The sequence below is a fragment of the Neurospora tetraspora genome, assembly GCF_033439725.1.
Source record: "Neurospora tetraspora strain CBS 560.94 chromosome Unknown B0H65scaffold_2, whole genome shotgun sequence".
In the NCBI taxonomy this organism is placed as follows: Eukaryota; Fungi; Ascomycota; class Sordariomycetes; order Sordariales; family Sordariaceae; genus Neurospora; species Neurospora tetraspora.
The window spans coordinates 6,146,472-6,170,306 of NW_026944384.1; the positions used below are offsets into that span (position 1 = coordinate 6,146,472).

Here is a 23,835-nt window from a genome sequence, read left to right on the forward strand (position 1 = left end):
AACGGCACAGGTACCTCTTAGGCTGCAAACGCACTTTTAACCCTAACCCGAAATCTTAGCCCCTTATTCCCCGCTTTGATACTGCTCGCTAGGTCGCTGACCAACAAACTCCTGTGGGCCAATAGAAATAGCCGATTGCCGGCCTGCCGAAAGCTGGCAACGCGGATTGGGAACCATTGGATGGCATCATCGGTCTTGGACCGGGGACCGGGGTGAGTATCAATGGTGTTCCAACCTCACCTCCGTCGTCGGCGTTCATTGTGATACTACCTACTCAGATCTTTTTTGATCTTTCGATTGGAAAAGTTTATTGCTTTTATCTCTTCTAACTTGTCTGTGAGGCTATTCCCAGTGACCGGCTCACTTACACGAGGCATCTTTCCCAAAGCGGACTGTCCTTCCTTACACCCGTACTCGACTACTGATTGAATTAGTCAACCACACAACGCCATCAACGTCTTCCGAACCACCAAGAAACCGTTTCTGTGATACCACACCGCAAAGGTCACAAAGTTCCATCTGTCTCACCAATTGGAAAAGTACGAAGAAACGAACGCCATGCCTTGCCCATTTGACCTCCAGGCCGCCATCCAAGGCGCCGACAACGATGTGGCCGTCATCATCCCCTCCAAGCCCCAAGCGCTTACAGTCACTTATGCCGACCTGAAGCGTGAAACCGCTTCGTTCCAGAAGAAGCTGGCAGACATTGGCATCACCAAGGGCTCACCCGTGTCCATCGCCACCGTCAACTCGTACGAGTTCATCGTCTCCTTCCTGGCCGCCTCCTGGCAGCGCGGCATCGCCGCCCCTCTCAACCCTGCCTACAAGCAAGAGGAGTTCGAGTTCTACATCGAGGACGTCAAGTCCGCCATCGTCCTGGTTCCCAAGGGTGCCTACGCCGCGGGGGCTCCCGCCGTCAAGGCCGCGCAAAAGTTCAACGCCGCCATCGCCGAATCCTACTGGGACTCGTCCAAGAACGAAGTCGCTCTCGACGTCAAGGAGCTCGGCCAACTGACCGGCAAGGGCACCCAGCCCCTGTTGAAGCCAGACGCTGATGACATTGCCCTGGTCCTGCACACCAGCGGCACCACCTCCCGCCCCAAGGTCGTCCCGCTCACGCACCGCAACCTGACCCGCACCATGAAGAACATCCGCAACACGTACCAACTCACTCCCGCCGACCGGACCATGCTCGTCATGCCCTTGTTCCACGTCCACGGCCTTTTGTGCGGGCTTCTGGCCCCCTTCTTGACGGGAGGCAGCATGATCGTGCCCGCTAAATTCTCCGCCACCGATTTCTGGCCCGACTTCATTTCCCACCGCGCAAACTGGTACACCGCCGTGCCCACCATCCACCAGATCCTGCTCAAGCACCCCGTCCCCAACCCTCTACCCAAAATCCGCTTTATCCGCTCTTGCTCCTCCCCCTTGTCGCCAACCGTCTTCCACAACCTCGAGAAAACCTTCCAGGCCCCCGTGCTCGAAGCCTACGCCATGACCGAGGCCGCGCACCAAATGACTTCCAACCCTCTCCCCTCCGTCGGCAAGCGCAAGCCCGGCACCGTCGGTGTGGGACAGGGCGTCGAAGTAGTCATCCTAGACGACAAGGATAATATCCTCCCTGACGGACAAGAAGGCGAGATCTCCATCAAGGGCGAGAACGTGACAAAGGGGTATCTAAACAACGAAGCAGCCAACGCCTCCTCCTTCACTCGCAACGGTTACTTCCGCACGGGCGACCAGGGCAAGAAGGACGAGGACGGGTACGTCGTCATCACCGGCCGCATCAAGGAGCTAATCAACAAGGGAGGCGAGAAGATTTCTCCTATCGAGCTGGACAACGTTTTGACCCGGCACCCGGCCGTTTCCGAGGCCGTGAGCTTTGCTATTCCGGATGAGATGTACGGGCAGGAAGTGGCGGTGGCGATTGTGTTGAAGAGCGGACAGAAGGGGGATGCGGAGGAGTTTAGGAAGTGGGTGGGTAGCAAGCTGGCCAAGTTCAAGGTGCCCAAGAAGATTTACTTTACGGATGTGATGCCGAAGACGGCGACGGGCAAGATTCAGAGGAGGATTGTGGCGGAGGAGATGTTGAAGAAGGAGAGTAGGACTAGTAAGTTGTAGGTTGGGGGTTGTGAGGACGAAGAGGTGGATGGGTGGATGCGGATGGGTGGATGGATGAGTGTATGTGTACTTGAAGTTCGGAGTTTCACTCACTTGATCCATAGAAGCTGCAAAGTCACTAAAGACCTTGAGCCGGATGAGACTGAGCATGTCATCGAGATACCAAACAAGCAGCTTGTTGACTTCTCCAACCTACCGAATACCATCATGGCCTCCCACCATAATTCACATCAAGCAGTTCTTGGAGTTCCGTCAAAAACCTACAGCCAACAACTCTTGGACAACTCACACCGAGATTACAACAATCTTCCGAGTTGAACAAAGCACCATTATTAAACTACCTAAAGCAACTTACTACACAGCGAAACCCAACATTCAGATGATGCAACTGCCTTTATGAAACAACAACCACAAATCCCAAACAAACAAACACAATGACAAGCAGCACCTTTCGATGCGCGCTAATACCCTCTTCATACTCAACTCAACTTCTCGTCAATCAGTTCATCTCTCTCTCCCGAATCCAGGCCACGGTAAATGAGGTGGCTGGCAAACAAGCCTTCGCTGATCATCCCAACTCTTTCTTGTTTCCATCATGCCATCCATGAGCTTCATGTACTGCAGTAGCCCTGTGGGGTGACTTCAGTGCTTCACCATAAAACAATCCATAATCCACTCAGATCACCGACGATCGCCCGTTTCACCCACCAGAGATCAACATTCCCTCGGGTCCTTAATCCAAAACCCAGGACCCGGTCCCCCAAGTGGGGCTGGTGCAAAAATGGTACCAAGTGCAGTGACATGTGAAAAGGGCAGCATATGATGTACTCACTTAACCCCCAGTGGTGATGTGTTGAGGGACGGTGGAGAGAGAGTGAGAGAGAGAGGTAATTAAGTCTAGTAGTGGTTTCTTTCTGCAAATATGGGGTCATATGATGTGTGCGCTCCATGCAGCCCAGAAAAAAACACAGGCTGCAGCAAAACTCCCAACAACAAACGACAAAGTTTTCCATCTTAGCCGAGAGAAACAACAGAGAATATGTGTGCGCGCAACAGGATGGCCCAATTAGTAACCCCATCTGATTTGCAGTAGTAATCGAGAGAAAAACGCCCCCACATTTCCGACCCACGATACACCATTAATGTTCACAAGTCATCCTAAGCGTTCTTTACAGGAGGAGCTGGGCAAGGACGCCAGCAGCGGCAAGGAAGAGACCAGCGTTGACGGAAAGACCGGCAGCACCGCTGTTCTTGGTGCCAGAGGTCTTGTCAGAGCCGCTGCCGCCCGTGACACCCTCACCAGAGCCGGTCTTGCCAGAAGTATCCTGGTTGGCCTCCTTGTTGTTGGACTGGCAGTCGAAGGTACCCTCGATCTCACCGTTACCTCCTTGCGTCGTGGGAGCCATCTTGGCGAGAGTCTTGCAGTCGTTGGTGACATCGTTGGTAGAAGAGAGATCGAAAGCGCCACGGACGCTCTGGAGCTTGGGGAACTTGACCCTGCAGGAAAGATGTCGAGTCAGTGACAATTCAGAAAAGGGGAAACAGCAGATTAAACTTACTCAGTGAAGTTACCACGGAGCTTGATGGCACCGACGACGGTGTCGAGAACGGGGAAGTCGCCGTTGTCCGTAAGAGCAGTGTTGTTGGCAATGAGAAGACCACCGCCAATCTGAGTGAGCTTGGGGAAGGTGAGGTTCTTCATGTTCTCGTTACCGACGAATGAGATATCACCAGTCTTGGTCTGGGTGAGGTTGGGGAAGCTGAAGCTATCGAACTTGTTGTTGTCGAAGCGGGCAGAGCCGTTGACGACCTGGAGAGAGGGGAAGCTGATCTTGGAGACATCCGCGACAGCCATGTTCATAGCCCAGATGAGGTTGGGGAAGCTGACCTCCATGTCGAGACCGTTGGCTTGGATGGTGAGGTCGCCGCTGATCGACTTGATAGCGGGCTCATACTTGGTGATGAACTGGTTGTTGTCAAGGTTCATGCTCTTGATGCTGGTGACATTGATGGCATCAATGTTGCGGAGATGGCTGTCGGAAATGGTGATCTCGTCGACCTTGTTGAGTTGAGTCATACCCATATCGGCAGCGTTGCCGATGGACTGCCAGGTGAGCTTGCTGACGGAGGTAAGCTTGAGCATGTTGATGCTGTTCAGCTGGGTCAGCTGGGTAAGACTGAACTCGCCACCAATCATCTGGAGGGTATCGGAGCCGACGCTGTTGATGTTGGGGTTGTTCTCGATCCTGAGATCGCCAGTGATGATCTCAGGACCGCTCAACTCGAAGTCACCGGCAACATCCTTGGTAACAACGACGGAACCCTTGACAGTCCTGCAGTTAGCAAGACCGGTAGCATCGGCCTGGCTGTTGACGGTGGTGGTGCCGCCGGAGACGGTGCAGGTAGCGGTGGGCACGGCAGCCGTCTGGGCTATAAGAGGGGAAAAAGAGGTCAGTAATCGCACCGCTAAGACGTGATAGTTGAGCGTAGACATACCAGAAGCGGCGCCAATCGCCACGACGGCGGGAGCGAGGTACTTGACAAGCATCTTGACGAGCTGATGAAGAAGAGTTAGCGATGGTGTTCAGTTGACAAATGACAACCGGTCCAATATCGCGGTCAAAGAATAAGACTGGCTGGTGTTGCGTATTGGCGATATGCGGCGGGAAAAAACGCGAATGCAGTAGTATGTCGACAAGCAGTTCGATATCGGATCGTGCCAGTCCAAAAAGATGTATGATCGGGTTGAGTTGAAACCAGTGCTTGGAAAACTAAAGAGGGTCGGAAGAGGTGGCCAGTCGAAAGTGCACCCAAATCAATGACGGCAACTTGGTCGGTAGTCGGTTCCTCCACTGGTAGAGATAGTCGACCCCTATTCCTTCCTGACCAAGCCCTGAGTTCCTGGCGATTCGGAGTGTCGGAAAGAGCAACGCATCCGGATGTTGTTCTGTGACTTCCATGTGTTGTTGTTGATATGGCAGTAGGCGGTAGGCGGTCTGGTAGGTATCGTGGATCTCGTGGTTTCTTCGTGGATCCTCCCAAGGGGCTCGTCCTCTTTCGTGTTTCAAGTTTTGGACTGGCACGACCGGGCGGTATCGTCGGGAACAGCGTTCGCGCAATTGCTGCTGCTGCTGGTGGCTCTCACAACACAATGTACTGGCTGAATGAAAAAGCGACATACCTTTGTGATTAATTTCTACTGAAGAAGGGGGAAGGGACGCGATCGAGTGCAGAGAGAACGAGTGGTGGTGTGCGAGGTTAAAAGGGCAAGAGCGACGGAGTGATGGTCGTTCTTTCGGCGGAGCCTTCAAAAAAGGTAAGAGGGTGAATGGTAAGAGTCTGTAACGAAGGACTTGAATTCAATGAGGAGAAAGAAGGATGGAAGGAGGGAAGGAAGGCAAGTTGTGGCTTGAGTAGAGGAGAAAAAGGGCACCGCGAGCAGGAGCAGGAGACGGGACGGAAGAGAAACAAAACCTGCAGAGAAGAAGGGGGTCGATCAACCAAGTTGGACCTTAGCACCGTACACGGGGGGGTGCCAGCCACGGGTGGATCGCTCATGGATCTGGCAAGGTACGCGGCCGCCTCTGCGGTCTGTCATTGGCGCGGTCTTGCCCAGGGAGGGCCGCCAGACTAGACTCTGGCCACACCACGGGCGTGCATGGTCGGCTACGCTACTGTACAGGCTGGCTAGGTACATTTGCTGGGTGGAGCCTCCTGAATGCAAAGGGAAGGCAGGGCGCATCTGACTGGTCCAGCAGCGCCCTGCCATTGCTTCATCCTGAACGCTCTTGTCAGGGGCTTCCCTTGGCTGGAGGCTTGTCCGTGTCGTGGAGTCAACCGGCGGCCTCGTCAAAGTGGAAATAAAATAAAGGCTTCGTGATGGGTGATGAGACGTCCCAAGACGGGCAAGACAGGCATGGACAAAACACTCGCTTGGCCCTGTTTACAAATATAGCAGGATCTCGGCTCTTGTTTGGTTCCATCATCCATAGAGGTATCCGTATCCATCATGACCCTCGCTTCCCCGACTTTTGAGGTCTGGATCCCGAGTTATGGTCCTAGTTTAAATGCAAAAGCCGGCTGGCGAGATTTGTTGTTTCACCATCGGTTATGACGACGAGAAAGAGGCATCGCGCCTTTCCGCCGGTTTCCCCATCAACAAATGCCGGTGCCGAAATCCCTGGGTAAAATGGGACATCACCGCGGCCGCATGTCTGCGTGGTCAAGGCCGGTTGCGCCGATAGGATCATTTTTGTGTGAGAGTGTCTGTTTATGATACAAGAGAATTGAAGATGCCAAGCTTTTTGTTTCCGTGACGACGGGAGCTGGACAGAAGAGCATTCTGTGACAGACGCCAACGCCACTCGGGCGCGGGTTTCGGGCTTTGGGTTGCCATTTGCGATCCGTTGGTTGACACAAGTTTGCCGTTTTAGCGTTGGCATGTCCGCCCCCGGTTCCATTTCCACTTGGCCCGTCCGACATTGTGACTAGCCGTGGCGGTGTTTGGTGTTGATGTTTGGCCGTGACGCACTTGTTCGTAAGGAACTTGTGCTGTTTAATAAGCGAACAAAAAGCAACAACCACGACAACAACAAAACCTTCCTATAACCAGTCAACAGTGTATCACCGATTCTCGCAAAAACCTGATGGTGATGCGGTCTGTCGCGGAAATACCTACACACAAGACGAACCAGAGACGGGCGATACGAAACTGTGCATGAGCTTTCTGCGCCCAAGATTGGCCAATCTTAACTTTGTTCACACCAGCACACGCAACCACTTTGCACCTGCCCCACCATGTTCGATGGGGAACCAAGCTTTTAAATTGAAATCGGTCATGGCCCCATCCGATCTCCATGCATTTGCAACGACACGTCTTGTTCGCTAACACTGTGCAGCACAGCATTGAGCATTCGTTCAATCAACAAGTTGAAGCCGCCAACCACGGGATTTACATACCTATTGGGTGGTCGGGACGCAAAAAAGACGTGAATCACGGCATGAAAAAGCAACTCGATGTTTCCCGCTTCTGGAAATCTCCAAATGGGGGTTTTGTTATTGCCGGTCATCATTTATCACATCCTGTTGAATTAACCAATTGGCACGGACCAATTTCCAGAAGTGCCCCTTTTTCTTCGTTACGTTCACACCCCTAATTATAGAAAACAGGGGGTCCAAGTACCTACGGGGTTCCCGGTTTCTGAAGCGTTTTGCCTGGGAAAGGAGGTGCAGCGTCGTTCATCGCATGCCAATTTGTCGCCCGACGGGAATGGAAGTTACAAGCAGAACACAGACCGCCTAGCCGTAGCAACGGGAACACTTTGTCCACCATCCATCGTCATCGCCAAACAAGAGAAAAAAAAGGTTGTTGGATTCACGATAGACATGAAACTCCGATCTTACAATGTGCGCTACATACCTTACCGCTACGCCTTACGCAGCAGGCAAGCAGACGGGCAGCAGATCACACTACTGCCAAGTACCGGCAGTGCATACCACAGTAACTTTTGGGCAATCACTTCCATCGCATAGAACGCCAAACAGACGTCATGTCATGTCCCTGTGACGGATAAGCAGACAGGTCGGGTCTGGACGTGCGCTGTCGACTTGTCAGAGCAACCTTTCTGGCTTTTTCAACCTAAAAAAGTTCAAATGAAATCCAAGAAAGATCGCCTTCGCCTGGATCGGCCTTAAACTCAAGTCAAATCATTCAAGCTCGTGGATATCAAGATTCAAGAAAGCGAACAAGCTTCATACTGATCAACACCAGGCTCGTTCGCTCGCTCTCGACCTCGACCGGGATAAAAGGATGATGCTCTGGCCTGTTGTGCCTGGCCAAACATCCGAGTTGATGATGATCTTCTCTCGATGACATCCTTCTCTTACGGAAACAGTTACAGCGTCCAGGCGTTGAAACGAGACGGGTAACGGGACAAGGAAAAGGGACAGGAACCATCCCGTTCTGATGTATCCCAGCATGCCAGCATCCAGCATCCCAAACAACCTTGAGGACCTCATGGTTCGTCATCTATCAAGACCATGTAATGTTTCAACGAAAAGTCGTCGTTCCCTGGGTTCCAGACCTTTTCGTCCGTTCCGTTGACTCGTTGAGCCCCCGACTCCCCGACCCTCGGGCCCTTGATGCCAAGACATATTGCTGCTTTGATGTATAAGTAAGTGGTGGTTGGTATCAGATATATAAGTTGAAGGATGAGCCTCAATCCTCAGTCGTCTCAAAAGGAGGCCCGAGACGGGTAGACCAGAAGGAGGCCTTGTGGACGGTCAAGTTCAGCTACCTGCTGCTGCTGCTGTGCAACCTACCACCCTACCCACATATTAGTATCCATGTCCATGATCTTGACAAGAAACGAACGGATTTAAGCTCGGGTGGCTACTCACTCATCAGTGGCAAGCAACTCGGTAAAACAGTTCATATGAATGGCAAATCTTCAATTTTCTTGCCCGTCGTTTGCGAGGACTCGGCTACAAACAACATCCGCGGGGTTAGGGTTGATGAAGCTAGGTCGTCGTCAAAGCACTTGCATGCAAGTATGTTGTCGTTCCTACAGCCAGCACTCACTTATATACATACATACATACATACTACATACATCCATCGCCCGTGCTCGTACGTGCGTATACAAGTCAAAGAGGGGGTGCAAACTTTCTTTTCATCCTACCAGATGTAGGTAGGTAGGTGTTCATCTGGACATTTTTTCATCCCATCTCAACTTACATCTGTAATCCACAATTGCATCGGGAAATCTCCCAACGTCTCCGAACCAACGACGACATCCGTTCATCTCTATCTTACCAGACAACCAGACAACCGGGCAGATCTACCCCTAGACTACACCCCAAAGGTTTGACGCTGAGAACCTCAGCATAGCCGCGCGTTGTGGTGCGTGGCCTGCGTGGCCTGCGTGGGTGCTCCAGTCTCATGCTAGGTTGATCATTGATGGCGATCAATTTACATGATGACCAATCTTTGTCCTCCTAAGAGGGCACGAGAAGAAGAAGTGATATTCCGTTCCGCGTTTTGGATTACCAGGGGGGGGGGGGGGGGGGGGGGGGAACAAGCTCTCTGCCTCTTAATTTCAAAGAGAAGACGTTACACGTAGAAAGATTGGACGGAGTTGAACAGTTCCAGAGAAACAAGCTCTTTCAGATGTGGCTCTTGAGTAAATATAAACATATATAGTACATACTGAGATGACAATCCATGACGCGTTTGTCCGGTATTCTACGTCAAGTTGAAGTGATAATTGGACATCTTTCACACACACACACACATGAAAATCCCTATAGCAACCAAACACACCTCCTTCAGAAAATGCATAAAACCTCATATAACACTCAATGCATCAGTTTAAACCCGTTGAATTCGCATTCTACGAACTCACCTTCACTAACCTTCAGCGTTGCTTCCCTAGCCCCACTACCTTACCCCAGACCAGCTGACGACTCAAGTGTCACTCACACCAACTTCAAAAGGTCGTGTAAGTGGTTGTTGTGTCCCGTCCAACTCTGCAAGCTCTGCAAGCTCTGCAAAGCCCAGGAAAAGCTCTGCAGCAACAAACGACGAAAGTTGATGGAGGCTGGAAAAGGCGACAACGAAAAAGGGCTTGATTCTGGAGTTGTCTAACGGAAGAGGAGAAACGGAAACCAGGGCAGCCTAAATACCTGGAAGGGAGTGCCGGTGAATGGGCGAGGCTAGTGAATGGCCCAGGGCACGGACTTCCAACAAAAGTGCTGACCGTAACACCCGATGAGAGTTGTGTACCTGTAATTGTTTGCTTGTGAGTGAGGTACGTAAGGTCGGTCAAGTAGGTCAAGGAGGTCAGGTCATGCTTGTTTTGTCTTGTCTCGCTTGCTGCTTGTGGTAGCTTGTGGTAGGGTGGTACGTAGATATGCGAGGTGATACGGAGACTATGTAGGAGGCCGGTTGGGGTCATGGGTTTGGAAGGAAGGGAAGGCTGTGATTTGTCTGTACCTTCACATGTTGGGGGGTTTTGATGAAGGGACGGGTGGTGGGTGAGCGGTGGTATAGGGTAGAGAGAGTATTTGCGAGTTATATCAAGTTTCCATGATGGTAAATTCGTAGGCTCTATAGTACGGTTCAACTCGTGCCCTAACGGGTTACTAAGTCGTCATCATATCATCACTCACATCGGATACTACCGCGCCAGCAGCGAGCTCGACTCGCCTTCCTCAGGACAAAGCAAAAGCCCCATTCCTACCTATCTTCGTTTTTTTTTTCCCAACCCGTATCTCCCACCCCAACTACTCCATACTACTAACATCAGTCTCCTCAACCCTCCACATATACCACATAAACAAACTCCTATAAGGCCTAAACCTCTCACTAATCTCCCTCATCTCCGCCTCACTCATATACTTCCACTTCTTATCCTTTCCGTTCCCTCCCCCATTCTTCCCATTCTTGAGTTTCTTAACATCCCTTCCCACAAACGCCGCCATCCCCCTCTGCACGCCCAAATCGCCCAGCGAAAAGACATCCATCCTCTTAAGCGCAAAGCAAGCAAACATCTCGACGGTCCAGAGCCCCAAGCCGCGAACGGCAACGAGTTTGGCGACTAGTTCCTCGTAGGGCGCCGAGGCGAGGAGGGAGGCGGATAATTCGCCCGAAACGAATTTGGCGGCGAGGCCGTGCATGTACTCGGCTTTGCGCTGGGAGAGGCCGGCGGTGCGGAGGGTGGGGAGGTCCTTGGCTAGAACCTGAGAAGGGGTTGGGAAGCGGCGTTTTGTTGGTGTTGGTGTTGGTTCGCCTTCGGCTGCTGGGTGGGCGGCATCATCTTGCCCGTTCTGACCGTCGTCCTCTTTGGCCTCCTCTTGAGAAAAAGCGGGATCGTCGAATAGAGCGACGAATTTGGCTTTTATCGACTTCGCTGCCGCCCCGCTCACTTGTTGAGAAATGATGCTGCTCACCAGACTTTCAAACGGATCGATCTGCTCTGCTAGCCCCTCGGGACTAAAGATGCGGCAGGGGTGCTTGTCGATGAGATGCTTCATGCGATGGTCGACGGCGATGAGGTGGGCGCAGGCTTTTTCGAGGATGTTTTCTGTTGTGGTGTCGTTGTCATCTTTTTTCCCGTCGGGGGCCCTAAGCTTGGATGGGGAAAGAAGGCCTTCTTCGGTATCTCTCGGTCTGATGGGACTGGAAGAGACCACTCTAGAGGTTTGAGGGGAGAGTAAAGGGGCGTTGGTCTTGGTTGGATCGGCTAGGCGGGAGACGGCGGCGGGTTTGGGCTTCTGAGCAGCGGGAGAGGAGAGGAGAGCTGCAGCGGCTGGTGTTGGGGTCGCGGGTGGTGGTGCTGCCTTCTTTGAGACTTTCCGTTTCTGCGGAGTTGAAGATAGTTGTGGTTCTGTTGTTGATGAGGGTGCCGGCTCACCCTCGTCTTCGGCGCTGACCTTCCTCTTCCGGGACTTCGGAGCAGGTGGAGGGACTATGGGAGCAGCCGCGCCGTTGGGCTGGGCTGCGGCCAGAGCACTTAACCGGGCAGATCTCCGGGTTGCCATCTTCACGGTAGGTGTTGTCAATTGGAGACAGTTGAGGGATGTGGTGAGTGTGCGACGAGTGTCGACTCGACCAGGGTGAGTTGTGAGTATCTGACAGTATTCGACTGGCTGTCTCAACCGACCCAATGCCTGACGTATGAGTCTCGATTTAACTTGACAGGGTCTCAATTTCATGAACCCGTCGATATCCCCAAAGAGAGTGTAGTGGCAAAACAGAGGATGAAAATTTGAAACTTGGGATGCTCAACTACTCCTCAATTGGTAGAGTGTGTAGGCAGTGTAGTTCCCCAAAGGAGAGAACAAAGCAAAGACAAAGTAGCACTAACTACACGATAACAGGCACAGGCAGCAGTGTAGCATTCACAACGCGTCTTTGATCGACGTCATGGCCGTCCCGGGTCCGTCGGTGTCGCCTGCTCACGTGGCACGGAGCTAAGTCGTGCAAAGGTCGGGAGAAAGTCCGGGAGAAGGGAGACAGGTTGGAGATGTGCAAACGGACTCCAAAAAATGACAAGCAGTTCCTGCAGAGACGGTGCCGTGTCGGCAGTTTGCAAACTCGTAGCTGTAGCCGATAGGGGGTTTACCAAAAACAAAAGCTTGTCTGGCTTCATTGTGCCCCTGAGAGATGCAGCAATTCAGAGGATTTATTACGTATTGAGGCCCTCTGAAAACTAGACAAGTGTTTAGACTTGAGTAATGAATAGGCCTTACATTGAGTGGTATAGTTTGTGGTGGTTAAACGGAAGCTCAGCTCAGCCCTCATGCTGACTGTAACTGGTTATATAATTATATGGGAAACCTCAAACACGCCCCATGATTGCGGTCCGGGTTTCTGGCCGGTCAACATGCAGTGCCGCCCCTTTTCCACACCCGGGCCACGTTGATATCAAAGGGTTGCAACGGCGGCTCGAATATTGTTTCCGCACCTACGGACCGGACCTGGCGAACCTATTTCCACCGGCCCGCAATCATTACGGCGATTACGGCGTTGCAGCATCTTTTGGGAATAGAAGACGGCAATCGGCCCCGCTCCCGAACTACGCATAAACAACGAGACAAGGCGAGCGAGGGCCAGAGCGCTTGGCGGCGAGCGGAGGGAATTGCACCGACCAGGTCGAGGTGAGGGTACCTGGTAGGTAGAGGGGCATCCTTGTCCTGGGGGAAACATGCTAAAACCCGTGAGATTCTGGATCGAGATGATGGTGGAGGGAAGGAGGAGCCCTCGCTGTCCTTATGTTAAGACTCAAGCCTCGGATGGATGGTAATAAGTATCGGAAACAGATATAATTTCTGCGCCCCCTCTTGTTGCAGCCATCACAGCACAACAATTCTTTTTCTATTGATAGCAAGGACCAGATGTGCAGTGGGCAGGCTGATCGCGGCCGTTGATCGAGCAAATGCTGGAAACCCTCCCCAGTCAAGCCAGTGTCTCCCCCTTGAGACCGCTCTGAGTGGATGAGAACGGTGCGCCCGGACCATGGCATACTAATTAAGCGGGTCTTTTACCCCCCAAACCCGGGGCCCCGGGGCCCCTGATAGGCTAGTCCATCCTCGACCCCCCCTGAAGTGGACGACGAGGTGGACGGCAGACCCCCCCTGGTGAGCGTGTACGGTGCGTGCGGTGTCCCTTCTCGCTGAGAGAGATTCTGGAACCATTGGCGGGCTGGGCAGTGACCCTTTGGACTTTCTCAGCCTCCGTCCGTCCTCCCGTCTCCGTCCCCGTGTTCCCCGTCCGTTGCTTGAGTAAGAGTTTCGATCCCGACCACACATCAGAATACGCGGACTCAACCGCGTGTCACTTTGCTTGCTTCTGTCTTGTACACTTTCTTGACGACCTTCATACATTTGACGACGACGACGAGAGAGCCATTGCTACATTCGCTTGTAGGATCCTCCTTCTCCGAGATACCGCCTTCGCACTGCCTGCTTCAGGAGACGTGGGCTTTTCCACCCAACCGACACACCCGTAATTTCTCCACGACGCCACACGAATTCCCACGCGAATCTTCCTTTGCTACACCGGGCCATATCGCATTCCTCAGCCGCTCTACCAAAAGTGCCATTGCCGCTGCGCATCGCATCGTCGACCTAGCCGACAGCTACACGGCTCCCATCTCCAACTTTTAGACTTAATATCCTCCTCGACCAGTTCAGCGGGTGGTGCCGAGGGCCACCCCGTTTCACAATAATGCTTCTTCCCAAAGGCGGCGTCAGCTGGAAGGCTGCGAGAGCACAGCTTCCTCCCGCAAGGGCACTATGGGCTATCCTCACAAAGACACGATTCCTCCTCCTCGTTGCCGTAACAGGAGTTGTGCTATTACTATGGCGCGGCATCAGCACAGGCGCCTCCGAGATGCAAAGGTTGGTGTCATCCCATGTCTTGTGCTTCCGCCATCTGTATGCTAACGTCTGCGTCTTCCTTCAGTTTCTACTGCTGGGGTCCCTCAAAACCGCCAATGGAGATGACCCTCAACGAGCAACAAGCTTGGAGTGCTCACCTCCACACCCCTGTTATCTTCAACCACCACGCTCCGCTAGAAATCAACTCGTCTACCATCAGCCACGTTGACCTTAACCCCGTCAAGTCCACCACCAAGGCCGTCGCCAACGAGGAGCGCATCCTGATCCTCACCCCCCTCAAGGATGCCTCCAGGTATCTCTCCAAGTACTTCGAGCTGATTGCCGAGCTTACCTACCCCCACCACTTGATCGATCTCGCCTTCCTCGTCGGCGACTCTACCGATGACACTCTTGCTGTCCTTGCTTCCGAGCTTGACCGCATCCAAAAGCGTCCCGATCAGATCCCCTTCCGCAGCGCCTTGGTTGTCGAGAAGGACTTCGACTTTAAGCTGAGCCAGGATGTTGCAGAGCGCCATTCGTTCGCTGCCCAGGGTCCTCGTCGCAAGGCCATGGGTCGCGCGCGCAACTACCTCCTCTCTGCTGCTCTTAAGCCTGAGCACTCCTGGGTCTACTGGAGAGATGCGGACATTGTCGACAGCCCCAAGAAGATTCTCGAGGACTTCATTGCCCACGATAAGGACATTCTCGTTCCCAGTATGGATAACCTTCCGTGAAAGACCCCACATGGGCAATAGAGCTAACATGTGATAGACATTTGGTTCCACCGCTACCAGAACGGCCGCGATATCGAGGGAAGATGTGAGTTTTGGACTATCGCCTCATAATTGGTTTCCAAGTTACTAACCGCTTCACAGTCGACTACAACTCCTGGGTTGAGTCCGATAAGGGTCGCAGACTCGCTTCTAGCCTCGATAAGGATGTTGTTCTCGCTGAGGGTATGTTGATGCTCCAAGACACTGGAAGTTGACACAGACTAACATGGTTGTTCACAGGCTACAAGGAGTACGACACCGGCCGCACTTACATGGCTAGAATGGGCGACTGGCGCGATGACAAGGACGTCGAGATCGAACTTGACGGCATTGGTGGCGTGAACATTCTTGTCAAGGCTGATGTCCACCGCTCTGGTAGGTCAACATATTTTTGCGCCTTAGAGAGGGCAGCTCCGGCTAACAAATATAGGCATCAACTTCCCCTGCTACGCTTTCGAGAACCAGGCCGAGACCGAGGGTTTCGCCAAGATGGCCAAGCGCGCCGGTTACCAAGTCGTTGGTCTTCCCAACTACGTTGTCTGGCACATCGACACCGAGGAGAAGGGTGGCAACGCATAAAGAGTCTATAAACGGATTCTCTCTGCATTGACATCCTGTCTTCACATACCCGATATAAAACGGCGCGGCGGCGAGGGAAAACGCAATTTTTTACATACTGTACGAAAGCCCACGACATACACAGATCAAGATTCATCGAATGTTTCGCCAGCAGCGTGGTGACAGGCCGGCGTTATGGGAAGGGGTACGGCGGGACGGCTCGGATATTTTTCTCTTCGTTTTACAAACAATTTCCAGTCACACTACTCGAAACCCCCAGCTCTTCCACCAGCCGCCTCCCTCCCCGAGCTCGCGCGCCAACCGTATCTCGCTCGAACGCGGCCGATAAACCCGGGTCAGCTTCCGGTAGCCGGTAACCGCTACCACATCATAATGAGCAGAAACGCACACAACAGACGAAGAAACGTGTACAGGAAGGGTCATCGAAAAACCACCGGTTAATAAAGCATTTTGGTTAACGTACGTAAAGAGGAGGGACGAGGAAAAGTGATGAAAGAAAGAAAGAGGCATGTGTATACATCATGAAAGTTTTCTTTGAATGGATAAACCAAAAAGTTGTGTTGGGCTTAGAAAGGAGTGTGTGGAAGAGGCAGTGATGGAGGCAGCGAGACAGCCAAGCCCACTCAAGCGGACGTCCTTTTCTCCCTCCTCCTCTCAGCGAGCTTTTGGTTGCCTGGTTTGGTTGGACGGTTGGCTGGCAGGTCGGTTGGTTTTTTTTCCGAACTGGTAAAACGGAAAGAAAGAAAGAAGAATGAAGTTAAGACATAATATACTATACTTATTTTCCTGTTTACACAAACTCTTTTTGTACCTTCTTGTTTACAGACAGAGAGAGTCATTGCTTATCCATAGAAAAAGGGGGTTTGGTGTGCGGATGGTTTTGTTTTTCTTTTCTTTTCTTTTCGTTCTTCTTGTTGTAGGATAGTTTACTCCTTTTTTTTGTTTACACTTGTTCAACTTGTTAACGTAGTAATGAGAGTCACGGTTCCTTCTCATGAGGGACTTGATATACATATCACGCCATCTATACTGCCTTGTCACTTGCTTAACAAACTTGGAGATGATCGAAAACTGGTTCGAGACTTCAACACTTCGACCTCCGCCTGGTATGAAGTTTGGCCCCTGACCATGGCTACCGAATGTTGGCCACGGATACTCATCTCTACAAATAGTATCCGCAAGCTGAAAAGCAGGCTGAGCCCACTAGGACGTTCAATATGACCTCCTTAGAACACTCAAGAGTTGGGTTAACGTGACTCAGCTTTGTAGGAAGTGTAAACTTGACTAGGTACCCGTGCCTCGCCCCCACTTTATTTGGACTCGCCGGACTCGCACCACCTAAAGTTGGTGCTCACGACCGCAACGGCCACACCAGCGCAACGGCCAGGTCAGGGTTAGAGGTGCAGTTTTGGCCATGAATTACCGGTCGCAACATGAATTTCCCAACACAACAAAAAAGTCATATAAAAAAACGCTAACCACAGGCAATGCATCGCCCTGATTATGCTTCTGGTCTTCGTTTTTTTTCAATTGGTTGTTGGAATGCGTTGTGAGCTTTCACCATTTTCGGTATTTGGAATACATTTGCACCTTCAACCCTGGTGGCCGTTGCGCTGGTATGGCCGTTGCGGTCGTGAGCACCAACTTTAGGTGGTGCGAGTCCGGCGAGTCCAAATAAAGTGGGGGCGAGGCACGGGTACTTTGAGTACTCCTAGTCTCAACTCCAATTTTCATAAGCTACCCAAAGCCAATTGGACACTTGAGAACTTTCCAGTGTTAGAAATAAAGCCGATGATCATCGTCGTCTTGGGCAGTTTACACCTCTTCTTCCTGAAACATAACAGTGGCCAAGCATATAACAGGCAGCCATGACCGTTATCTCTCGTTCTCCCTGATGGGATACAGAGTCATTAAGCATTGAGTGGAGTTGGTCATATCTACAATTCATACACTTATTCAACGTACAACACCAGCAACACTAGGTATCAGCTCTCTTCCATCTCTTCCCTCTCTTCTCCTCTGTCTCTGCTTTGAAAAACCCAGGATAAAGTCTATTGCCCATTTTCTTCTATGTGTATAGGTAATTCTTTTCTCCCGTGGTCTTCACCACCTCCACTTCCTCTCTCCCACTTCATGCGGTTGCACGAGTCCTGAGAACGCGAGCAAAACATAGACAAAAAGCCTGGGCTCTTGCCCGTTGCCGTCGCATCCCAAACTCCCAAAACACCCCGTCCACCTTTTCCCCCTTCTCCCCTTCATCCTTTTCCAGAAAGCAATTGGCAGCAAGTTGTCGGGAGTTCCAGGTTCCAGATCGAGGGACGAGTTTTTTTGCGCGCAATCCACTTTATTGCTTGGTATCTTCGGCTTCCAATCCTAGGTAGGTAAGAGTATCCCAGCTTTCCCTTCTTCGGTATTTCCTCTTTCTTTCCCAAGAATCGAAAATCATTTTTTCCTTCGAAGTCGGCCAGTCCAGTCCAGTCCACCGCGCGGATAACGGAAACCTCTCCCTTCTCCTCCCTTCCCCCACACTCTTCCCTTTCCATTTACACCCTCACAGAAGCCCGAAAATGGCGCGCTTAGTTCTTGACAATAGTCAGGGTGTCGAGAGCGGCCTTCTCGGCGGCCTCGGCCTCGATCTGCTCGATCAAGGGGCGGAGGTAGGGGACGTCCTCCTCCTGGGTGGTCCACTCGTTCTTGGGCAGGAGCTTGTGGGTGAGGGAGAGCTGGGTGGCGCGGCGGATGCGGTAGATGCGGTCGTACGCCTCCTTGGGGGGCAGGCGGTTGAGGGCGGCGAGGACGTTCTCGTCCTCCTCGGAGATGAGGTCGTCGGTGCTGTTGGTGGTTGGTTAGTTAGTTATGGGCGGTTGGCAGGTCGGTTATATGGTGGTAGGTAGGTGGGTGGGTGGGTGGTCCTGCTCGGGGATGTGGAAGGGAGGGAGGGGGGAACTGCTGCTAGGGCGCGAGCCATTGAGGTAGAACCGGGCCGAGAGGAGACAGATGGATAGATGTAGGACATGGTGCGATGGTCGATACAGATAGACACAGCTACGAGCTACGTCACATGGGTCCCGGTCCCGGACCACGGCTGGCCATCGAGGTATAAACAAACAAACAAAAAGGAAAACAACAAAAACTCACCGGAGACCCATCTGACGGTAGCCGGCGGCATTGATGTACCAGTTGCTGACGGGCTTGAGCATCTTGGACAACCAGCCCCGCTTAGCGACGGCCTGAGCAAGAGAAGGGGCAGACATGGTGATGGATGATTGTCGACCGGGGGGGTTGGTTAGTCGGTGATAGGTGGTGAGGTGAGGTGGTGTACTCTCTTGTCGTCTGGTCTGGAAGGCTACAAAGCACACTTGAAACACCAAGGTCGAGATTCAAGATGGAGGTCGGAGAGAGCTAACAAATTGCCGCGACCCGCAAATCAGCAGACCCGCGAAAGTCAGCCAGCCAATTCAGCCAGTAGAGAGAGAAGCTCCGGGTGCTCCGTGCGTTCTTTCTTTCCCAGAACCCGTCTCCCGTCCCTCCGGGAAAAGCCGTGTCCAGTCTGTGATTTGTTGATGCCTCAAAGCTCAGGCTCTACGAGGATAGGGAATTGGAAGGTCCAAGGTCTTCTTTTCTTGGCAAGGGTTTGGGTTACCGTCCCTGCCGTCGTCAAAATGCCAAGCCAGAAATAGGTAACCTGGAATGGGCCGTGGTGGGTCTAGAATTGGAGCCGACGACCAAGGGCGCCGCTTTTTTGCGGGCGACGGGCGCTGCGGTTTGGCGTTGAGAAGGCAAGCTCCCGTTGGAAGCCCAGGGTGAGGTTACTTGGTAGGTGACCACCGGCGCTGCTTCGCTGCAGTGAAACTGAATCTCGACTGATATCATCTCTTGTCCGGGGAAAGGTTAAACGGCCTGACTGCCGTCTGAACTCCTGAGACTTTTGAGACCTGACAAACACATGATTGTCTGGACACTTTCTGGCCCCAAACACTTTTTGTATCTTCATGACTCGGATGGGAAATTCGAGGCAGCACCCAGCGCATCCGGAATTGCTCCTTATTCTCACTCCCTACGCACTACGGGAGTCACGGGCTGGTAGTGGACAATCAGTGAAGGTGACATAATTGGTAACCATAATTGGCATCCGCGTCCCTCCGTCATTGCCGTTGGCTCTTGTGTAGATAGTTTCCTTAACAAGATCCAACCTACACATTAACATGTCCATCCTCGGCCTCAGTCCGGCATTCGCACACAAGGAAGTTACTGTTATAATCTAAAAGAGTCGTGTTGTAGCTTCCACTTTGTTGAACAAACATCATCCATCTCTTTGCCAAGAAACCCTTTCTTTGAGAGACGGGACTTCCCCCACATTTGCCATTCTTTCCTTCGACCTGCATACCTAGCTCTATACTAGGTAGCCGGGCAGGTGCTCGTGTGCTCGAATCCTACGAACCGAAATCTGTCTCCAATTGCGAAAAAGAACCTTCTTCCAACGACAAGTTCCCAAGGATCAGCGCCAGGGCCTCTTTCCAGCGCAAAAACCCGGCTGCCCCGAGCCTCACGGACGAACGGTGATATCTGTTGAACTCTTGTTATCAACACCTCGGTCTTCGACTCAGTCCCCCAAGCGATCCTCTTCCCCGCACCCGCGCTAGTACGCTGCTGCAATTCCCCAAGCCGGGAACATCAAGAACAGAGAGAATCACAAGCCAACACCAACAACACCCCAAGACTCCAAACTCCAACAAGCCGAGATCACCACCCTCTTTCCGACACTACGGCGGCATCACGAGTCACCGATTACTCCGGGGTCTCTGAGTTGCGACCAGCAGAGACCCCTCGAACAAAGACGCATCAATCCGTCTCGATCCCTTCGACCCGTTCCCCTGCGTCTCGATTCCCCAGTCCCAGTTCCGACTCGAGTCGAGAGAAGGGTAGCGGCATGTCTAATCTCGAAACCCAACACCACATCTCCCACTCTGGACCAGATTCCGCGAGTTCGGCAGCAGAATATGGCGTGCCACCCACCACTCTTGCCGACTCGGTGACCGAAGAGCTGGAGGAGACAGAAACAGCAGGGCACGACATAACAGAGGAGAAGACTGACATAGCGCCGGCCGACCCAATGCAAGACCCTAGCCGGATAACGGGGCTGGAAAGATGGGCAGTCCAGGCTTCGGATTCGCAGTTCAATGCGCTCGCCGGCGCAGTGGGAGGCTTGATGTCCGGCGTGATTACCTGCCCGCTGGATGTCATAAAGACCAAGTTGCAAGCGCAGGGCGCGGGGCACCATGTGGGCCAGCCTAGGATGTACAATGGCTTGGTAGGCACGGCGAAGGTAATATGGAAGCATGAGGGCATTCGCGGCATGTATAGGGGTTTGGGTCCCATAATAATGGGTTACTTGCCCACTTGGGCCGTCTGGTTCACAGTCTACAACAAGAGCAAGATATGGCTAGGCGAATACTCCGGTATGTCTTTAGTGTCTGTACGGAGACAAGGCGTCAATGCTAACATATATGCGACAGACAAACCAGTTGCGGTAAACTTTGGCGCATCCATCATAGCTGGCGCTAGTAGTACCATCGCGACCAACCCGATATGGGTCATCAAGACCCGACTGATGTCGCAGTCAGCATCGCACGACACCCCTTGGCACTACAAGTCCACGTTCGATGCCGCGCGCAAGATGTACACCACCGAGGGCATTCTGGCCTTCTACTCCGGATTGACACCTGCTCTTCTGGGTCTCACTCACGTGGCCGTCCAATTCCCCGCCTACGAGTTCCTCAAGACCAAGTTTACTGGACAAGGCATGGGCGGCGCCGCCGGCGACCAGAACACCAAGCCAAGCTTTATGGGCACTTTTGCCGCCTCCGTCCTCTCCAAGATTCTCGCCAGCAGCGCGACGTATCCCCACGAGGTCATCAGGACGAGACTGCAGACACAGCGCAAGCCGATGCTGGAACAGGAGCACTTGCAGGGTCTGGGAGTGGTTTCCAAGAACGGCGCTGAGTCAAAGCAGCTGGCAACATCACTGCCCAAGTACAGAGGCGTGGTGGGCACCTTCAAGACCATGCTCAAGGAGGAAGGGTGGAGGGCGTTTTACGCTGGTATGGGAACCAACATGATGAGAGCCGTCCCCGCGGCGACCGTCACCATGCTCACGTACGAGTACGTGATGAACCACCTGAAGCAGGCGAGGCAGCATGGAAAGGAGAAGCTGGCCAAGGTTGCGGAGGTTGCGGCTGTGAAGGCTGAGAGTGGAGAGAGGCTTGAGAGGCCTGAGATTTCCAGCAGCACCAGCAGCTAGAGACGTGCAATGGGATCGAAGGGTGCTCACATGTCTTGAGTAGGTGAGGGTTCGAAAGTTGGATATTTATATATGTAGCTTATATATGGCGCGAAGCGAACATACACACACACACACACACATACACACACAGACGGAACGCGCGCAAAGTGGAAAAGCGGAACGGGACTGGGCGGGCAAAGGCAAGATAGGATCACATTGCGATACCCCGGAAGGGCGGTACTGGTACTCGGGATTCTTCATATATATACCTTTGGTATACCGGTATAGCGAGCATATATAGTCCTATGTTGAGCATACTTCAGCTTGATCGTGTGGTTGTCGTTCAAGAGATAATTTGGATTCCTCGCCAGACCAGTGAGTGATCTGAGCATCTTAGAAAGCGTAGTCGGCCGCAGTCTTGTCCACAAAACTCATGATTGACTTGTTCAAAAACCTCAAGAGAAATGGCTACTGTATCACACTATGCCCATAAAAGGTAGCGCTGCGTGACGGGTGTTGAATGCGCTCATTCCTAGGTCGGTCCTCAAACGTCGTCGGAAAGGGAAAGACGCTCGGTCCACTTACACGGGCAGTTAGTTCTATAGTACGATGGTGGCAGTGGTAGCGAAAGAAACCTCGAACGATACGACCAACAAGACCAACGACGACAACCATTCATCACCTGTACCAACGACGCCCATCTCTGATATTTCTTTTACTTTAATTGACCTACTTCTCCTTTTCTTGATCCTCCCAAAAAAAAAAAAAGAAAGAGAAAAAACCTCCACACACCAAAAGATCAATCAAACCCCAAAATGAAGAAGACATCAAGAAACATCAACCCAAATGTTAGCTCGTCGTCCCAGTCAGTGTCCGATGACCTCGGGAAACTAACTCACTTACACACAATCAACAACAGACAGTAATGGCGCCCCTGGCAGCCTTCACAATGGCTTGGGTCCTATTTGCTTATACCAGGCATTCTATTCAGGCTGCGAAGGTTAATGCTGTAAGTTTAATTTCACCTTTTTTTGGTTTGTCACTTTACTTGGTTAGGCATATGGCTTTGAAACACCAAACCAGGCTATTTATTGTCTCTGTTGTGTTTTCATCCGATGGCTTAGGAGTTACATAGAGTAGAGTAATGCTGACAATAGACGCGCGCGCTGTTCTCATTGTAGAAACTCACCCGCGAACAAATCCAACAACAACAACAACAACAACAACAACAACAGCAGCAGCAGCAGCAAGAGCGAGAGTATCGGAACCGGGAGAGGCATTCGGACAAGTAAAGTAACTATTTTTGTGAGGGAAGTGGGGGAAGAGTGGCATTGAACTGAGTTGACGACGGAGATATCAAGTGTTAATAAAACTAAACCGAACACCCCGACTAGGTAGCCTACACCTCCAGTACCTTCTCTCACCTATCCCCCCGTGTCCAATACACCTTTTGATCATAATCCCATCTCTCTCCCGAAACAAAAAGGCCAAGCGGATTCATATCTCTGCGTTTCAAGCCTTACCAGAGGCATACGAGAGATTTGTCACGGCCTATTGCAAATTGACTGACTGGTATTGTGAACTGGCCATGTTGGGTTTTATTCTGAGGACTACTCGCGGGGGGGGGGGGGGGTGGATGTGTTAGAATAAGGGGGGAGATCTATATAGACCAACCAGTTCGACCCTATTGTGTGTTTCAAGAGTTGATGACGGGGTGAATAGGAAGTAAGACGTCAGATCTATTCAGAGGAGTTTGAAACACTGCTATTGTGTCTTTTCTAAACTGTCGTCAGTTCTGCCACTTGTTGTACCTTATAAATATCCCCCTCTCCCTTTCTCTTTCAACCAAACCTCTTTCTTCCTCCTCACCAACCAACCACCAACCACCACAGTTTCGATCCGAGACCAGCCTTCACCAGCCTTCGCAATCTCTCAGATTACAGCAACAAAGCCATCAGCTTCCATCCAAACCCACTCCAACCCCAACCCATCCAAAAACCCATCCGAACCCATCAACCAGACAGAAAAACAAAATGGCCTACCCAATGAAAGACCGCCCCTCCCCCCTCTTCCCTCTCCACCCCCGTCCCTAGTTCTGGCCCCCTCTTAGACCCGGACCCGGACCGAGAACCCCTCCTCCTCGTCCTCGTCGTCCTGCCCCAAGGGCCCCGCCTAATACGCCTGCGCCTGCGTCGCCTT

The 23,835-nt window shown here is 52.3% G+C and overlaps 9 protein-coding genes across 9 annotated transcripts; 5 read left to right on the plus strand and 4 right to left on the minus strand.

Annotated features, from left to right (window-relative positions):
* The first annotated feature begins 205 nt into the window (after positions 1-205).
* On the plus strand, positions 206-2,479 carry B0H65DRAFT_459640 (putative fatty acid transporter FAT2). Its single transcript, XM_062826473.1, has one exon. It carries the CDS (start codon positions 559-561, stop codon positions 2,119-2,121), a length of 1,563 nt encoding a protein of 520 aa, XP_062685276.1. The 5' UTR covers positions 206-558; the 3' UTR covers positions 2,122-2,479.
* An 811-nt stretch (positions 2,480-3,290) lies between these two features.
* On the minus strand, positions 3,291-4,669 carry B0H65DRAFT_421640 (uncharacterized protein; the record flags this gene model as incomplete). The annotated part of the gene is made up of 3 exons (XM_062824353.1): positions 3,291-3,618; positions 3,681-4,551; positions 4,618-4,669. The coding sequence occupies 3 exons, from the start codon at positions 4,667-4,669 to the stop codon at positions 3,291-3,293; spliced, it is 1,251 nt and encodes a 416-aa protein (XP_062685277.1).
* A 4,685-nt stretch (positions 4,670-9,354) lies between these two features.
* Positions 9,355-10,167, minus strand: B0H65DRAFT_141575 (uncharacterized protein). Its single transcript, XM_062820940.1, has one exon. It carries the CDS (start codon positions 10,074-10,076, stop codon positions 9,609-9,611), a length of 468 nt encoding a protein of 155 aa, XP_062685278.1. The 5' UTR covers positions 10,077-10,167; the 3' UTR covers positions 9,355-9,608.
* Position 10,168: 1 nt separating this feature from the next.
* On the minus strand, positions 10,169-11,939 carry B0H65DRAFT_141574 (DNA glycosylase). The gene has a single exon (XM_062820939.1). The coding sequence runs from the start codon at positions 11,833-11,835 to the stop codon at positions 10,405-10,407; it is 1,431 nt and encodes a 476-aa protein (XP_062685279.1). The 5' UTR covers positions 11,836-11,939; the 3' UTR covers positions 10,169-10,404.
* A 955-nt stretch (positions 11,940-12,894) lies between these two features.
* B0H65DRAFT_440806 (uncharacterized protein) lies at positions 12,895-13,788 on the plus strand (the record flags this gene model as incomplete). Its single annotated transcript, XM_062825485.1, has 3 exons — positions 12,895-12,922; positions 13,354-13,404; positions 13,550-13,788. The coding sequence occupies 3 exons, from the start codon at positions 12,895-12,897 to the stop codon at positions 13,786-13,788; spliced, it is 318 nt and encodes a 105-aa protein (XP_062685280.1).
* A 61-nt stretch (positions 13,789-13,849) lies between these two features.
* Positions 13,850-15,353, plus strand: B0H65DRAFT_421238 (Anp1-domain-containing protein; the record flags this gene model as incomplete). The annotated part of the gene is made up of 6 exons (XM_062824328.1): positions 13,850-14,022; positions 14,087-14,715; positions 14,773-14,820; positions 14,877-14,957; positions 15,015-15,149; positions 15,205-15,353. 6 exons carry the CDS (start codon positions 13,850-13,852, stop codon positions 15,351-15,353), a joined length of 1,215 nt encoding a protein of 404 aa, XP_062685281.1.
* Positions 15,354-17,929: 2,576 nt separating this feature from the next.
* B0H65DRAFT_507305 (cytochrome b-c1 complex subunit 7) lies at positions 17,930-18,607 on the minus strand (the record flags this gene model as incomplete). Its single annotated transcript, XM_062828131.1, has 2 exons — positions 17,930-18,185; positions 18,492-18,607. The coding sequence occupies 2 exons, from the start codon at positions 18,605-18,607 to the stop codon at positions 17,930-17,932; spliced, it is 372 nt and encodes a 123-aa protein (XP_062685282.1).
* A 1,404-nt stretch (positions 18,608-20,011) lies between these two features.
* Positions 20,012-21,817, plus strand: B0H65DRAFT_141677 (mitochondrial carrier domain-containing protein). Its single transcript, XM_062820941.1, has 2 exons — positions 20,012-20,812; positions 20,870-21,817. The coding sequence occupies exons 1-2, from the start codon at positions 20,284-20,286 to the stop codon at positions 21,652-21,654; spliced, it is 1,314 nt and encodes a 437-aa protein (XP_062685283.1). The 5' UTR covers positions 20,012-20,283; the 3' UTR covers positions 21,655-21,817.
* Positions 21,818-22,289: 472 nt separating this feature from the next.
* B0H65DRAFT_141690 (uncharacterized protein) lies at positions 22,290-23,042 on the plus strand. Its single transcript, XM_062820942.1, has 2 exons — positions 22,290-22,645; positions 22,818-23,042. The coding sequence occupies exons 1-2, from the start codon at positions 22,562-22,564 to the stop codon at positions 22,926-22,928; spliced, it is 195 nt and encodes a 64-aa protein (XP_062685284.1). The 5' UTR covers positions 22,290-22,561; the 3' UTR covers positions 22,929-23,042.
* Positions 23,043-23,835: the final 793 nt, after the last annotated feature.